This window comes from Tremella mesenterica (genome assembly GCF_000271645.1).
Source record: "Tremella mesenterica DSM 1558 unplaced genomic scaffold TREMEscaffold_3, whole genome shotgun sequence".
Classification (NCBI taxonomy): Eukaryota; Fungi; Basidiomycota; class Tremellomycetes; order Tremellales; family Tremellaceae; genus Tremella; species Tremella mesenterica.
This window is the reverse complement of record NW_006711227.1, coordinates 1,706,088-1,721,019: the sequence shown is the minus strand read 5'-3', so window position 1 is coordinate 1,721,019 and position 14,932 is coordinate 1,706,088. Positions and strand designations below refer to the sequence as shown.

General features: G+C 44.9%; 6 protein-coding genes across 6 annotated transcripts in view; 3 read left to right on the top strand and 3 right to left on the bottom strand.

Moving 5' to 3' along the window:
- TREMEDRAFT_61372 (uncharacterized protein) overlaps positions 1-2,303 on the top strand; it is a gene marked incomplete at both ends in the record, with an annotated part of 3,396 nt that extends 1,093 nt beyond the window's left edge. The window contains 4 exons of the mRNA XM_007003567.1: positions 53-979; positions 1,026-1,185; positions 1,266-1,890; positions 2,192-2,303. Coding sequence (XP_007003629.1) covers positions 53-979; positions 1,026-1,185; positions 1,266-1,890; positions 2,192-2,303 — 1,824 coding nt within the window. The remainder of the gene's footprint in view (positions 1-52; positions 980-1,025; positions 1,186-1,265; positions 1,891-2,191) is intronic.
- A 558-nt stretch (positions 2,304-2,861) lies between these two features.
- On the bottom strand, positions 2,862-4,880 carry TREMEDRAFT_38433 (uncharacterized protein). Its single transcript, XM_007003260.1, has 10 exons — positions 4,757-4,880; positions 4,678-4,712; positions 4,624-4,632; positions 4,555-4,577; positions 4,389-4,511; positions 4,260-4,338; positions 4,074-4,212; positions 3,689-3,913; positions 3,260-3,531; positions 2,862-3,126 (listed from the first exon to the last, which is right to left on the bottom strand). The coding sequence occupies exons 1-10, from the start codon at positions 4,862-4,864 to the stop codon at positions 2,937-2,939; spliced, it is 1,203 nt and encodes a 400-aa protein (XP_007003322.1). The 5' UTR covers positions 4,865-4,880; the 3' UTR covers positions 2,862-2,936.
- A 557-nt stretch (positions 4,881-5,437) lies between these two features.
- TREMEDRAFT_61370 (uncharacterized protein) lies at positions 5,438-6,510 on the top strand (the record flags this gene model as incomplete). The annotated part of the gene is made up of 5 exons (XM_007003566.1): positions 5,438-5,575; positions 5,764-5,781; positions 5,899-6,050; positions 6,290-6,297; positions 6,368-6,510. 5 exons carry the CDS (start codon positions 5,438-5,440, stop codon positions 6,508-6,510), a joined length of 459 nt encoding a protein of 152 aa, XP_007003628.1.
- A 687-nt stretch (positions 6,511-7,197) lies between these two features.
- TREMEDRAFT_73580 (uncharacterized protein) lies at positions 7,198-8,951 on the bottom strand. Its single transcript, XM_007003722.1, has 8 exons — positions 8,902-8,951; positions 8,768-8,803; positions 8,622-8,719; positions 8,259-8,410; positions 7,941-8,075; positions 7,615-7,760; positions 7,518-7,573; positions 7,198-7,383 (listed from the first exon to the last, which is right to left on the bottom strand). Exons 2-8 carry the CDS (start codon positions 8,789-8,791, stop codon positions 7,263-7,265), a joined length of 732 nt encoding a protein of 243 aa, XP_007003784.1. The 5' UTR covers positions 8,792-8,803; positions 8,902-8,951; the 3' UTR covers positions 7,198-7,262.
- A 319-nt stretch (positions 8,952-9,270) lies between these two features.
- Positions 9,271-10,596, top strand: TREMEDRAFT_19193 (uncharacterized protein; the record flags this gene model as incomplete). Its single annotated transcript, XM_007003110.2, has 5 exons — positions 9,271-9,330; positions 9,559-9,618; positions 9,665-9,804; positions 10,012-10,157; positions 10,472-10,596. Coding segments are annotated over 5 exons (531 nt in total), but the record flags the coding sequence as incomplete, so codon positions are not given.
- Positions 10,597-10,828: 232 nt separating this feature from the next.
- TREMEDRAFT_71396 (uncharacterized protein) lies at positions 10,829-13,894 on the bottom strand. The gene is made up of 6 exons (XM_007003721.1): positions 13,304-13,894; positions 13,057-13,238; positions 12,706-13,006; positions 11,767-12,591; positions 11,502-11,589; positions 10,829-11,456 (listed from the first exon to the last, which is right to left on the bottom strand). The coding sequence occupies exons 1-6, from the start codon at positions 13,399-13,401 to the stop codon at positions 11,244-11,246; spliced, it is 1,707 nt and encodes a 568-aa protein (XP_007003783.1). The 5' UTR covers positions 13,402-13,894; the 3' UTR covers positions 10,829-11,243.
- Between the last annotated feature and the right edge of the window lie 1,038 nt (positions 13,895-14,932).

Below are 14,932 nucleotides of genomic sequence, written 5' to 3'. Positions count from 1 at the left end.
GAACACACCCCCATCCCCATTCTTCTGACGATATCATCAATTCTCTCGACAGTACTCTCAACATCCTCAGCCACATCCTCAAACACAACCTCAACAACAACAACAACATCAGCAATCACAACCTCAACCTCCACAACAATCACCACCTCCGACTGCTTCCCCATTCGCCTTTGCTCCTCCTCCTCTGAGCTCTCAATCTCGACCACCGATGGCCATGCATCAATCGGATCCGACTCCCGTTGGCCCTCCGGTGGGCATCGGACCTGTCGTACATAATCCCGTTCATTCTCAACCTCAAGCAGGTCCATATCCTTCTCCAACGTTCTTCAAGCAGCAAGTCGATCACGGTATTCAGTATCCTTACCCTGTGCCTACTCCTTCACCTTCCGGGGCATATCGCTCTTATGACAACGAAGGCAAAATATCGCCCGTCCATTCTATTCAACGTCCATCTTTACAACCACAACAGTCACACGGGGGTGTAATGATGCACCATCTCTCACCTGTCCCCCCATCCCCTTCGGTAGGAGCAGGAAGTAGCGCGTCATTCCCTCCAACAGGTTACCACACCACTCCGTCCACTTATGCCCCCAGTACTTCTTCTTATCCTAGCTATAGATCCTTACCAACTTATCCGATTGGTCCGACATCTCAATCACCTCGTCCTGGTCCGTATAGTATCCCGAATTACTACACTAATGAGGTCTCTGGTATTCAACATTCTGCAGAGATGCCTAGGTCATTATCATATCCCTCCAACTATTCTCAGCCCTATGGGTACCATTCCAGCATGTCGACACCGTCTTTGAGTAACGCTTTCTCTTTACCTCCTCTGGCGCGACACAACACGTTGAGTCATCTAGGTCCTGGAATGTCGGACATGGATATGAACAGAGGATCAGGTGGTGGTTATTCATTCCACAGTCGATTACCTTTAGTGGAGAGACCATACAAATGCGACGAATGCGTGCAAAGTTTTGTGAGTTGGCCCGAGAATATGTTGTTGAACTTCCAGCTGACGTCAGAATCGGAATCACGATTTGAAGAGACATAAACGAATCCATTTGGCTGTCAAACCTTTCGGTTGTGATAAGTGCGGAAAAACCTTTTCTCGCAAAGATGCATTACGGCGACATTGGTTAGTAAAGGGATGTCGAGGTGACGAAGGTGCTACAGCTCCTATCAGTGAGTCTCTTCCCTTCTTTACCTCTATCATCAATACCTCGTCAGAATGATGAGAACTTTTCCTCGCTGACTCGTCTCAGATCCTATATACCCTATGTCTAATCCACCTGCAGCATCCTCACCCAGTCCACCAAACCACGAACCTTTCACATCCTCCGCTCTCTCATTTTCCCATCCTAGTGCACCACCTTCACTGAACACTCTTCCCTCTCGTCAAGCGTCCGACCAATCTCAAATCCTCGTCACACCATCAGATGTAAACTCTCACCGTGACCTGCTCACGCCAATGGATGATCCGGTAGTCATCATATCAGGCTCAGGTAGAGAGTCTGAATCTTCTGAACTTGGTACCGGATACTTTGACGGTGTTGTCGGTCTCAAAAACGATGGAACAGCTTTGATGGAAAGATCTTCAAGTGGGACTATCACTCAAAAGAATCCACCTTATTCTAGATCAAATAGACATCATCCTTATCGTCGTCCGAGTCAGCAACAAGGTAGTTCTCCAAATAAAAGACAAAGTCCTACATCTTTAGGTCCGGATGGTAAACCAGTATTTGCTATTCCTTTCTCTCCCGCTCAACAGAATCAATACGATGGGATGATTGTGAATCAGGGACAGGGACAAGGACAAGGGGATGGGGCGCAGATGGAAAGACAGGGTAGTGGTGGGACTGAAGGTGATCACACGACATGGCAAAGGTGGTGAGTGATTTTCCCATCTCTCTCCCTCTCCCCCCCCCCAATTGATCTTTCTCATCCTTCTCAGCCTTTTCCGCTTTTCAACACATATCCACCTTCTCACTACAGCTCACTGTCGTCTTGATCCTTTCACAATTATCATAGCCGTTACAAGCACGCCTTTCAGGTGTCATTCAGATGTATGACTGATGAACTCCCAAACTCCCCTATCCCTCAAAAGCTGCAGCACACGCTACACCATATGACATCTAAGCCAATCATGACATGTTTCGAGCACCCCTTGCAGATCCTTGCTGACAAACAGGCACAGACCTTCTTTCCCATTCCCCGCCCCACCCATACATTACACATACGACCCTTCTTCCCCTTCCGCATCTACCTCCATCGATGTTCTTCCACAGAGTTTCACCCAATGAAACTTTGGTCATCTTCTCATACATATCCTCCATCATCGCACAATTTCCTCTTTTCTCTTCTCTTCTCTTCTCTTCTCTTCTCTCTCCTTTGGCATTCGTATCCTCCTTCAACACACTTCAAATCATTCACATGTGTGTTCTTATTCTTTTAAATTGAATCCATTCTCATCGTTTCGCACTTCGTCAAAAATCCATCAAAATCCTATCATCGTCTCTCCTCCAAAACTATGTCTAGTCTGTCCATCTGTTTTTCTTTTCTCTCCGTTTGTCAAGTCTGTCCCGCCAAAATAACATTTTACATCCTTGAAAGCATCATAAAAAAATGGCATCTTTATACCCTCCCGGATATCTGGGTAGAAAAAACAACCGGATTAGAAAATTGAATATGTACAAGGATGCAATTTATTGTCTATGTGAACATGAACCTAAGTTACTTCCTTTCTCGCAATTGCTCAACATCTTATGGAAATCATCTTCGACCCGGGGCTGAAAATAGCAATTGTCATGAAAGGCACGGGGAGATATACCAAGACGTCTCACTGATGCTCACGCAGATGGCAACATGCAGATACGATGCATAAATATCTCTCAGCGTCTCAGTTGACATTCATAAAGCTTGCAAGCTGGATAGTATCACAACTCATCCTTTACCTTGTCAGCGAAAGACTCTACAGATTCCGTTGCTCCTTTGACGACATCTGCCGCTTCTTCATAAACCTCCTCAGCCTTTTTAGCGACGAAAGAAGAAAGGATATTCGCTTTGATTTTAAGTTCGTCCAATTTCGTCGGGGCTAAAGAAGGAGAAGCGAGAAGACCTGCAATACTATCATGTCAACAACGTTCTATCTTCGCTTATTTCAGTCTTCTGCTGAGCACAGTGTGATAAAGCCACAAAAAAATGATGAGCACCCTGTGATAAAGCCAAAAAAATGACAAGAATGTCTGAACAAACATACCGAGCTTGTTCTTTGACCAACCATCCTTCACCTTTTGATAACATCCTCTCCATCGCTTTCACATAATATTCCGCAGTCGTGTTGGCCTCCTTCTTTGCCGATCCGAATGTCGAAACGAGATAATCTCGAGCTTTGTTCAATATCTCGGGTCGGTCAGGTAAAGAAGCTGAAAAAAAGGTACTGGCGAATTCGTCTAATGCTAATACTTTGCCCGCTTGGGTAGAAAGTAGTCCAGAGGAATCACGAGATGTACCACAATGTTCGTTGAGAAACTAAATGTCAATCCTTGACATTTCTTGTAACCCACTATCACATTCGGATATGTTGTTGAAAGCGCAGCATCATTGTACCCCGTCCGTCGGCTAAGCTGAAATGAGAATACGTTTGGATGAGTGTGGAAGAAAGAGGGGAGGAAATGAAATGACTCACTTCCACAAATTGTGCTTCAGATCGACCGGAACTATAAGCGATAGGTTCACCATTTCCTTTTGGGAAAAACTTGATAGTAGGGAAACTTCGAACTTCGTATTTCGCAGCGATAGGTTTGTTGTCTTCTGCATCTGCGTCTATTTGAGCGACTATGCAGTTGGTCTCGGCGGCAAACGCTTTGGCAACTTTTTCGTAGGCGGGTTTCATACTTTTGCAATGGCCGCACTAGGGGTTAGTTCCATGTCAACGTCCGAAAGCTGAAACCTTTTAGCGGGTTGGACTTGATAATTGAGCTTGTAAGCAAAGTGAGAGGTGAGGATCATAGAAGCAAATGGAGGAAGAAATGGACAGTTGAAAATGATATAAATGAGTAGAAGATACTGACCCATGGAGCTGTGAACGCCACCAAGACATCTTTAGTGGGATCCAAGGCGATATCATCAAAATTGGAAGAATCCAATTGAACAGCAATGGGTGGAGCAGGAGGTTTGATCCTACTTTTCACTCCAGATTCTTTGCTGACACTATTCCATCAGTTCACATCTCTGATTTTTCACTTTAGGTGACTTACAAGTTAGCTAGAGAATCAAGGTCTCTTCCACCAGAATAATCCACAGGTTCAGTCGATCCAGCGGGAAACCATTTCAACGCTATTTTTCCATCAGACATTTCCTTTTCAACATCATTGATATGAACCAACTAGGAAATCCTTGAACACCATAACGTTGACCTAAATCTCTTCCTTCACCATCCGCATCAGTTTTAGCAATGACAACTTTAGAAGGGTCGAACGCATCGGCCAATTGTTCATATACCGGTGCGACTATTTGTCAACTAAGACATCGAGGTGTATTAAAGTGACCTACGATTTTTGCAATGACCACACCATCTTAAAGAGTTAGCTTCGTAGATCGACAAACAAACCGAAAGCTCACGGTGCGAAGCTATGTGATCAGCTTTTGAGTCATTGGAGGACATGATAAACTTACAATTCAACGAGGGCAGGTTTGGAACCTCCTACATACTGGATATCAGCTGAATATGTAACTCGTTGGGAAGGCAGCTCACTTGATCAAAGTTGGAAGGGTCAAGATCAATCACTGAACTTGCAGATACGAGCTTGAGTAATCCTACTGTACCCACCAGGGCAGTTCTGAGAGATATGGAATACTTCATTTTGTTTGTATGTGTTATGGTGAAGAGGAGAAACCAAGGAAAAGAAGAGGGAATGACGAGACCAAAAAAGTGAGTGACAAAGCTCCACGTCATTGCGATCGGTCACACCCAAACTCTATCCTTTCCTCCACTTTACCCCCCATATATCATAGACAACACAACCTCGAGTTCACATCCTCGCTCACACATCTTACCCTCTTTATGGCCAAGATTAAGACAACAAGCATATTCTCAGTTCTCTATAATGCGACTTATTCACTAATTCAAATATGAGGTAACTGCCGATACTTATACCACCACGAATGACCCTCACTTCGGCCGATCCTCCTTTCCTTCCTTTATATCGCCTTCTCTCTCATCTCTCTTCATCATATTCATCCTCCGACCTCTAAATCGTCAGATATGACCCCGTCTCTCAGAGTGGCTATGCTACTTGATCATTTCTCACCGCTCTTCTCACATATATTCTATTTGACCAACTGACTCGGTGGTCGACAACACTGACCTCTTTCTGTCGTTACTGCTAAAGTGACATTTACATATAGAGTTGGGTATTAACTCAAAGACATAGAAATGGGTAAACCAGATAGAACAGTTGGTTTGCCTTATCATCTGTTGTACCCAATAATATCATGCGTATTATTAGGTATTGCTGCGTTTTCCAGTGCGAGTACAATTTGGTATGTTAGCGCTACTACACCTACTGAGACTGTGAGTGTTTTTGTGATCTTCCCTCCCCTCTTTAGTCACTTTGACTTCACACAAATCGACTGATATTTGATCTGTCTTTATCTTCTTGCCACCCTATCATTTTGAAACTTGATAACTAGGCCAAGTAGCCTGATGAAGGATCGGAAGGGTCAATGTCTCACCGGTGGAAAGAATATCGCTGATATCAGATCCGTTTCGGTTCCACCGTACGTTTCCTTGGCTCTTTCTTCCTCCCCAAGCTCCAGATAGAGAGATGACTAAGACAATCCGTTCGACAATCGCCAGATTCCCCTTAGGAAAGTGGCCAAGGAACTGACACTTAGAATTACTGCGGATACAACGTCTCAAACTTTGTCATCACAGCTGATTTAGGTTGTATAAGTCGTGGATATCAATGGCAAATTCCTGAAAATTACTTTGGATTCATCCTTCCTGATGATATAAATTACAACGTTGGTCGAGTTGCCGTTACTTCGTGAGTGTCTTCTCCTGCTTTCGCACCCCGTCCTATATTCTGCTTCTCTCTATTCCTGTGCATATTTCCATCTGATACCTGTTTCTCCTCTTATGCTCTTATCCGCCAAGGCATCATTCCCGTTTGTTGAAGAAGGTGAAATTATATCCTCATTTCTTGTCGTGATCCGACAAATACACATTGAAATCAGAGGGATGGAATCTCAGCGTGACATTCTCCGAGTAAAGGCTAATGAACAGAGTTGTAGGTACGTAACACCCACTCATCTTCTTGACATTTGTAATGTGAGAAAACATAATGGCAAACTGACAAACCAGCCTTCTCCTTCGTACTCGCCTCTGGAGCATGGCACGCATATACCATCCGGTATAGTTTTCGACTTAGCCCCGCTCCTAACAATGACAAATTATGGAGTTCAGTACAGATCCATATGGTTTCCGTGGCTATCGTGTTCCTGTAAGTTTCTTATATTTTCCCAACATCTCAATCCTATATATTGCTCTTACACTTTATTATACTCATACATGTCCTTCGCACATTTTACCTGAACCGTGCATCGCTCTTTGCCTCATATATTTCCTCTCCCTTCCGGTCTTCCTGTACCCTGAACACCCATCCCCATTCATAACATACATGACGGGATCAAAGGTCGTTTTAAATGTGTCCTGGGCAGGACAGAAAAGAAGAATTCGTACAGAAGAAGATATCGGAATGAGAAATCGGGGATTGTCAGGTCTGACCTCAGTTTCACTTGGATATCTTTCATCGCACAAGCAGCTATCATAGGTCATGCCTCTTCTTTCTCACAAAATATAATCACATCAAACCAAGATGGCGTTTCTATACAATGGGGTCAAGCACCTTGGTTAGTACTCGGTTCGGCCATTGTGCATTTCGGTTGGGGATGGGAGAGTGTACGTTGGAGAGCGGCTCTTATGGCTTGACCTTTTTCCCCCACAAACGTCTTCTCATATTACTGGGATATTATGACATATCGTCAGTCATCATGCTCGTTCACCGTGTCTATGAAATCTTGAAGATGTTGGTTGCTGATATTTGGTTTTGTGGTGATTAGAGAGTGAAGTGTGCGAAGTTGTAGATATTATGAATACTGTCTAGATGGACAAATGGTCAAGTACCAACTCTACGACGTGATAACAAATTCATGCGGTTCACATAACCTATCGTGATGAATGATCTCCACTCCCTTGATTACTCTTTCTTCTCAGTCTCCTCAACTTTTACCTCGGCAGTCTCCTCGACCTCTTCGGCAGCGGGTGCGGCTTCAGCTTCGGCAGGTGCGGGATTATGAGTTGATGGAGCCTCGGCGGTGCTGTTCCGTCAGTGATCGTCTCAAATCATACCTTTGACAAGCTCATCCCCTCCACGAGCACTGTTAACGACAGAAAAAGCAGAGAGGCCCATGATGAGATTGACATGTGGGTCCATGACTGGCGTATCACTCACTCGGCAGCCTTTTCCTCCTCTTTGGGATGTTCGGCTTCTGCGGCAGGGGCGGTTTCCTGAGTGTCAGCTACACGAGGAGGACGCATTTGTAGCTCACATTGACAGCCACGGGTGTAGGTTCATCTTGACCAGCCTCATCCTTGTCTTCCTCAGCTGCAGGAGCCTCGGGTAGAACTGCCGTATCTCCGTGTTTGAGATTGTGCTCTTGAGCGTCTTCGAACGCTTGTTTGAACAAGTTAGCGTCTGCTTGTCAGCTAATGATATTTATTACCGAAGTTGATATCCGAAATGAACATGAAGTCCAAGCGGAAGGTGAGAGGGCTAAGTGTTGTACGGCGACTACGCTACGTTGCCTGCATTCGACCGGTTTGGAGGTACACGAGGTGTTCGAGACTAGTGTCAGAATAAAGTAGCTCAACTCACTCTCAGCATTACCGAAACGGATGGCGAGAGTTTGCAAAGTTGCGACACCTTCTTCCGCTTCTGCGTAATCGGCCGCGTTCCATACCCACGAACGATCCGAACCGACATTGGGGGAGAGTTTCATCTCTGAAGTGACTGCGAGTTAGCAGACCGTATCCATCAGATTTACAACACATGACCACCGTCCACTCCTTTCCATCCTCATCGGCCTGTACATTAGACAGCGTCATTGCTAGACGCTGTTAGACACAAGTTCGGTCCGCATACATTGCAGATGTCAGGGAGTGGATGAGATAAAAGTTGCGATCAAAGACTCACTCAGATGATTGGCGCAGACCTTGAGCGTTTTATCCCGCCTCATGACCAACCTGATCTTCTTCGATTGTTTATGTTTGAGCAAACGAACATCTCCTGTACCTCTCTCTTTCCACTCCAATTCTTCTTTTGCGAATCGAAAAAGTTTCGCACGCCTATACAATCAGCGTCTAATCATTCCTCTCATTCCACACTCTATAACAGCTAGGTAGCCGCGTGGCTTAGACTTCATTGATCTATCATTCCATCGTTTTCCATGTGTCAGACACAAGGATCTGATCACATGTGTGAAACATCCATGCGCTTGCGTGGCGTAAGAGAAATGTAAAGGGAAGGAAGAGATGAGAAATGTGTGGCCACACATACATTTTGAACAAAACTTCTTCATCTTCTTCATGAGTCTTAGCTTCTACTTGTTCAGTCAATTTAATGACAGGTTCGAATTGAGGATCATGTTCTCCTTCCTTGTCTTGTCAGCTTTCCCTCACTGGCCTTAAGGCGATGGGACTCACGGCGACAACTTCTGGTTCGGCCATGGTTGATTTGGACTGAGCACGGACGTTAGCGAAATTTCTCTACAAAAATTGACTCTTCATCTAACTTTCGCCAGATAGTATGAAGATGAGAAGAATGTGAGAGAACTTACAGTGTGTCAGGTGAGATTAGATGATAGTAGGGAAAGAAGAAGCAAGGTTGTTGAAAGGGGGAATGTACGGTAAAGCAGGCAGGAAAGCAGGAGGCGTGCACACGCGATTTCAGGACTTTGCAAGCCTATCAAAACTGCATACCATATCTGCGTGCCTATCTGTGGCCACTTGACTCGCTGTGTCGATGTCAAGGGACGATCTTGACAGCTGACGACTTGAACGATTGACGACTACAAGGAATGACAACCTCATAACCCACTTGGAACGACCACAAGCATACAAATCTGTAAAACAACATATCAAACATGCGTCTCCCAGTCCGTTTATTTTGGCTGATACCCTTCCTCACGTGCATCTCCGCACATAGAATAGAGATCGATCCCGGGTTGAAGGAATGTTTCTTTGAATCTTTACAACCACAAGATAAAGTGAGTGGTATCCCTTCGATATCTATATGACTCTTCTTATCTGAATATCATCCATATCTCTGAAGCCCCATAGTGCTCCATCCAACACGCTTAGTTCCTTCGTCATTTCCTCCGGCCCTATGATACTGGTACATCATCCTTTCCCCATTCGAGTCGAGACTACCCCTCAGCATCCTTAATCAATCCTCATGTAACTCCATATGCTAGTTGGTCCATTGCTGATGATAGATGACGGTAACGTATGAAGTAGGAGCCAGTTCCGGTAATCATCTGGATATTGATTTCTACGTATGTCCCTTCTCTCCCCTTCTATATTCATGCTGATTTGATATAGGTGACTGAACCTTTGGGCGAAACGATTTACACTTCTTTCAAACAATCTCAAGGAACGTTTTCAATTCAAGCTACACAAGCTGGGAGATATACTTATTGTTTCTCTAATGAAATGTCAAGTTACGCTAGGAAGATTTTGTCGTGAGTGAATGTTTTAAATCATTCCCACCATTCTCTTTCTCTCCAAAAGTAAATCAAGTAGTGTAGACTTTCCGCTTTGCATCATCAGATTTAAACGTACGATTAATAAACGAATTCCAAAAGACGAAAGAGGCCTACGAAGCGATGCGTGTCAAACGTCAAGTCGTCGGAATGTTTCAAGGAGATTTAGAACGAATTGACATACAGGTTTAACGTTCACGGTACACTTTACGTTAGTGATGAAGAACATATAGCACCTGTCGAACAAGAAATAAGAGATCTTAGTACAGGATTACAGTTGGTAAAAGATGAACAAGCTTATTTCGTTGTTAGAGAAAGAGTTCATAGAAATAGTACGTTCCCAATTCTCATCCCCTGGATCTTTCAACATCTTCATCTCATACGTCTCTTCTCCTTTCCCCTCATTGACTCTACTCTACCTCTTCATTCTCTTCTCCTTATTGTTTTTCACTCCCAACACTTTTCAAAGATTTCCACTTCCCAATAATTCCGACTTTGATCCGATCTAATATTCCTACCTGGTGCAATGACCCAAAGTCTTCTTCCTTACTGCAATGGTCAATCCAATCCTCAGACCAGGAATTATCCTCTGCCAGAAGATTGAGTTATCATGAATAACAATAACAAAATTATAACTAAATCTTAGCTGCTGAATCAACAAATAGTAGAGTCAAATGGTGGGCCATCGTTCAAACTGGTATATTGTTCGCATTGGGAGGATGGAATTTACATTATCTCAAAAGTTGGTTCGAGGTGAAAAGGGTTTTATGAATGATGAATTTATGATTTCACCTTTCGTTTTGTTTTCTCACACGTACCACATGGATGATCTTCAGTGCATTCATCATCTCAGTGATCTGCTGTCACACAAAAGAGTGATCGAGAGTGAAACATCATAGTTAAAGTACCGGACGGCAGTACTAAGTGACAAAGTTGAGAGATGAGGATAGTCAATATGTTAATGAAAAGAAATTCGTTTACAACACATAGAAAGAGGGGATAACAAGACTCATCCCTATTCATCCCCTTCTTTCTGGGTCAAAGAAACCCCCAGAAGAAGATAAAAGCTACAACAAAAGAGCTAATACAACATTCTTTCCCCCTATTCCTACTTTTCCCTCAGGCATCAGCATCAGCATCTGGCAACGTGACAATGACAATGACATTGGGAGATAGTTTGGAATTCGTGATTTGTGATTGATTCTTTTGTTGAATTATGGTGTTGGTACAATGTTTGGATGGCAAATGTTCGTGGTGTGTTGCGTTTTACTGTCATGTCGGAATTCCCCCTCCGTCCTCATCTCCCTCGTTAACCTACACAAATCGTTCCTCCCTAAGCGTTTGGTATCCACAACTTTTTCGACCATCATATTTCATTCAGATGGAAGAGTGACTTATGTGGAATGTCGGGTTTGGAATCATGAAAAGATGCCTAAAGAATAAGGACCGAAACTAAAGAATGATCCGAAGAGGCACAATAATGATCCGAACAATACGGAGAAAAGGAACCCGAATGAGAGATGAAGAGAAGGAGATGAAGAAGTTTGAGTAGGTTCGGAAGATGTATATGTTTGACTTTTTAAATTGGAACAAAGACCCGTGGCTATGACATCTGCTTGTGTCATGAATAACTGTCGAGTTAGTGGGGTATGATATTGGAGAAGAGGAGAGCTTACGTAGGGCATTCCACCTGATCCGGGAGGAGCGTAAGAGACTGAAATGGTGGAATCGGATCCTACGGTCCACAAACTACACGATAAGACACTGTGTGTAAGCTTTTTCTCCCTTACATCCAGAGTAACAGAGCGGCTGACAACGATGCACCGTTCGAGGTATAATGATGGAGGGAGGGTGGGGAGGATAGAGAAAGACGACGAATAGAAGTCGGACAGAACGCAGATGATGGATAGCAGGGGGAAAGACTAAGAACGTTACACTCACTCGACAATATCAGACTGACTCGTGAAACCCGTCTGTCCAACTCCAAACGTCGCATTTTGACTCGGACTCCCTCGATTAGTCAAGACTGCCAATATAGGTCCCTTTCTAAACGCGACGTCATAATTCGATGAAGCTATGAAAGTCGCACGAGAATCGAGAAAGTTGTGTCCGGCATATTGTGTATTATTGGCAATGACAGCTTTCCTAATCTTGTTCAAACGACCTATACGTTGATATGTGGTCGTATTTGCATAATCGGAAGGCCAAAGAGCTTCACGATTGTATGGATCAGCCGCACCATCTCCGAAATCTTGTTCTTGTCCATAATAAATCAAAGGAATCCCATCAAAGATATGTTGAGCGACGATAGCGTTGTAAGCCAACTGAGGGTCGACCGTTGTATTTCTCCATCTTGGCAAATCGTGGTTTTCCAAGAAATTCGCTAAGTATTCCGGATGAGGGAAAGAAGATAAAACTTGTTTACCAATATCGACAAAAGCGCTCATGTTAGCCATCGGGGCCCCGAAAGCGTTCACCAAGGAGTAATACAGAGGATAACCGAGGATAGAATCCATCCATTGTTGGGTTTGGAATTGAGAGGCGAAACCTATGTCCGAACCGTATACCTCACCGGTACAGAACACACCTGCGGCTCCGCAGAATCCAGGCCAGAAATCCCCGGGAATGTGTTTCGCAGCGTCGATACGAAGACCGTCGATGGTGTATGCTTTGGTGAAGTTTGCGATCCACGATTGGAGTGTTTGAACAACATTGGGATTCTCAGTGTTGACGTCCATCAGGGGGAGCTTGTCGTCACCGAGCCAGCTAACAATCAGCTTTTGTCACCTTTTCTCCTCGCACATACATCCATGAAATTAGCACGACTGCAGGTGCAGATCATTAAGTGATGGCTACTAAGTGAATGTTGGAATCACTTACCAGTACTCAACGGAAGTAGCATTGCTGTAATCTATCCAACATTGAGGGTGAAAATCAGACGGATCTGTCCAATACGAATTGTCCGCCACCAAAGAAGAGGAAGAGAGTGAGGCTGATACGCTGAGTGAAGGAATGTTGTTGACCACTATATCGACCATGAGGTACATTCCTCTTTCATGCACTGCAGATGACAGCGCGAGAAGATCAGACTCGGTACCAAATCGCGGGTTCAATGTCGTCGGGTCATTGACCCAATACCCATGATAGGCATAATTGTAGGGTGTGTACACGTCAATATTTCCTGTCGCGTGAGTGATAGGACCATAGTTTTGAAAACTTGTGAGGACATACGAGAAACAGGTGAGATCCAAATAGAATCAATTCCCATCCCCTGCAAGTAATCGAGTTTGTCGATGATGGATAACCAAGTACCTCCGCACCATGTTTGTGCCAAGGGGTCGCATGTTGAGGGGAGAGGGGATGTCCGAGCTGGGGCGGTATCGGACGGAGGGGCGAATCGATCTGTTATGATTCTTTTGGTCAGTCAGTCCGTTGTCGTGTGACATTGTTCAAGACAGTGAAAGATAGAAGGACGTACTGGTAAAGTGATCGACCTCGCCAGTCATCGGCGGTGGCGGCATGAACAGAGTGTAAAGAGGTCAACCCGACCAAAGCCAGTTTCGCGAGTCCGAGCATCGTTTTTGTTGCGGCAATTGAGGCAAGTTCCGTAGAGGTGTGTGTTTTTGAAATGAGCGTGATGAGCGTTGAAAGCTCTTTGGATTATAAGGATGTGGGTGAAAGAATGTGAGTTTCAAGGTAGGTAGAATCAGAGCATATGAGGGGAAATTGAGACAAGATGAAAGGGGGTAGGAAAGGGGAGAGTAGTATTGACAAAGTGCAAGTGGACCGGGGAGGGTGAAAGCGAGAGCCGGCACAGTCGGTAGTCGGCCGGGTGGTAAGAAAGGAAGTCAAGCGTTAGATCAGAGTGAAAGACGCTAGACGCTTGGACCACCGCGGACCACGGACCGTAGTTTTGCAAAGTACGAGACGGTTACGGGGTCCCCAACAACAAACAATTGTTTGTTGGACGCTTTTGGTAGGTCTGTGCGTTTCGAACAACCCTTTCGTCGTTACCTGTCACGAGACTGAGAGAGGGAATGTAGAGGAGGTGAGGGTCGATGGAGAGTTGGAGGACGGAGAGGGGAGACGACTGAATGAAGGAAAGAGGAAAGATGAAAGATGAAAAATGAGGAGAATAGACAGCCACATCTGTTCATGATGTTAGAGTAGTCAGCTGCCGTCGCCGATCGGAAGTGCTGACGTACATCCATGTTTCGGGTAATGTCAACAATCGTTTATCTTCCCCCAACGAAAATGCGTACCAAGCGTGAACCCCGAGGTTAGTGGACAGAACATTGATCATGCACCACCTTAGAGTGGTCTGTCAGACGAGAGGGTGGCGTGTGGGGCAGACCCGAGCTGAGAGGACAGACTTCAAGCTCTGGTAGGCAGCGAGTGAGTGATCTTGACCTGATGAATGTTTTCAATGCAATGAAACATATCACGTTGGATGAAACAGTCGAGGGGAAGGCACACAGATCGGCGCTCGGCCCGGCCTGGATTCTGAAGGCATCCTACGAGCTACGAGAACCTCAAGGATCAAGAGGTGGGTCGTGTGCATCTTTAAGACTCTAATGTGTTTCTAGTAGAACGACGAAGAGGAATTGCCGGCTGGGAGGATGTTATTGCACTCACGTTCTTATCCACTATGGAGCTGGCAGAAAGATGGCAGCCAGCTGGAATTCCTTCACCACCCCCTGATCCCTGACCCCCGGCCGGCAAAAGCCGCTCCCGTGGGCCCTGATAAGCGAGAGGACCAAAGTGGGAGGTTGAAATAAATATACTATGCGTTTGTACGTCACATGCGGAATGGTTATCTCGAGCCAATCAGTCGTCAAGGGAAGGGGATGAAAAGCTGCCTACTCTGATTGAAATGTTCATACAACTACTTGTGATCTGTGAACTGTGAACACTGGTCGAGATATCGCTGGGAACTTGTCAAGAGCTGTATCATAAACCCTTCTGAGTTTGTCATCTGTGACCTATCAATTGTCAATCTTCCTCCTCGACCACGGGACATTCCTCGCCCTTGTAGTACCATCCAGATATCTTCTCCTTTCATACCACTACTAAAAAATTATTGAGCTCCCCAGTCATGTTCGTTTAA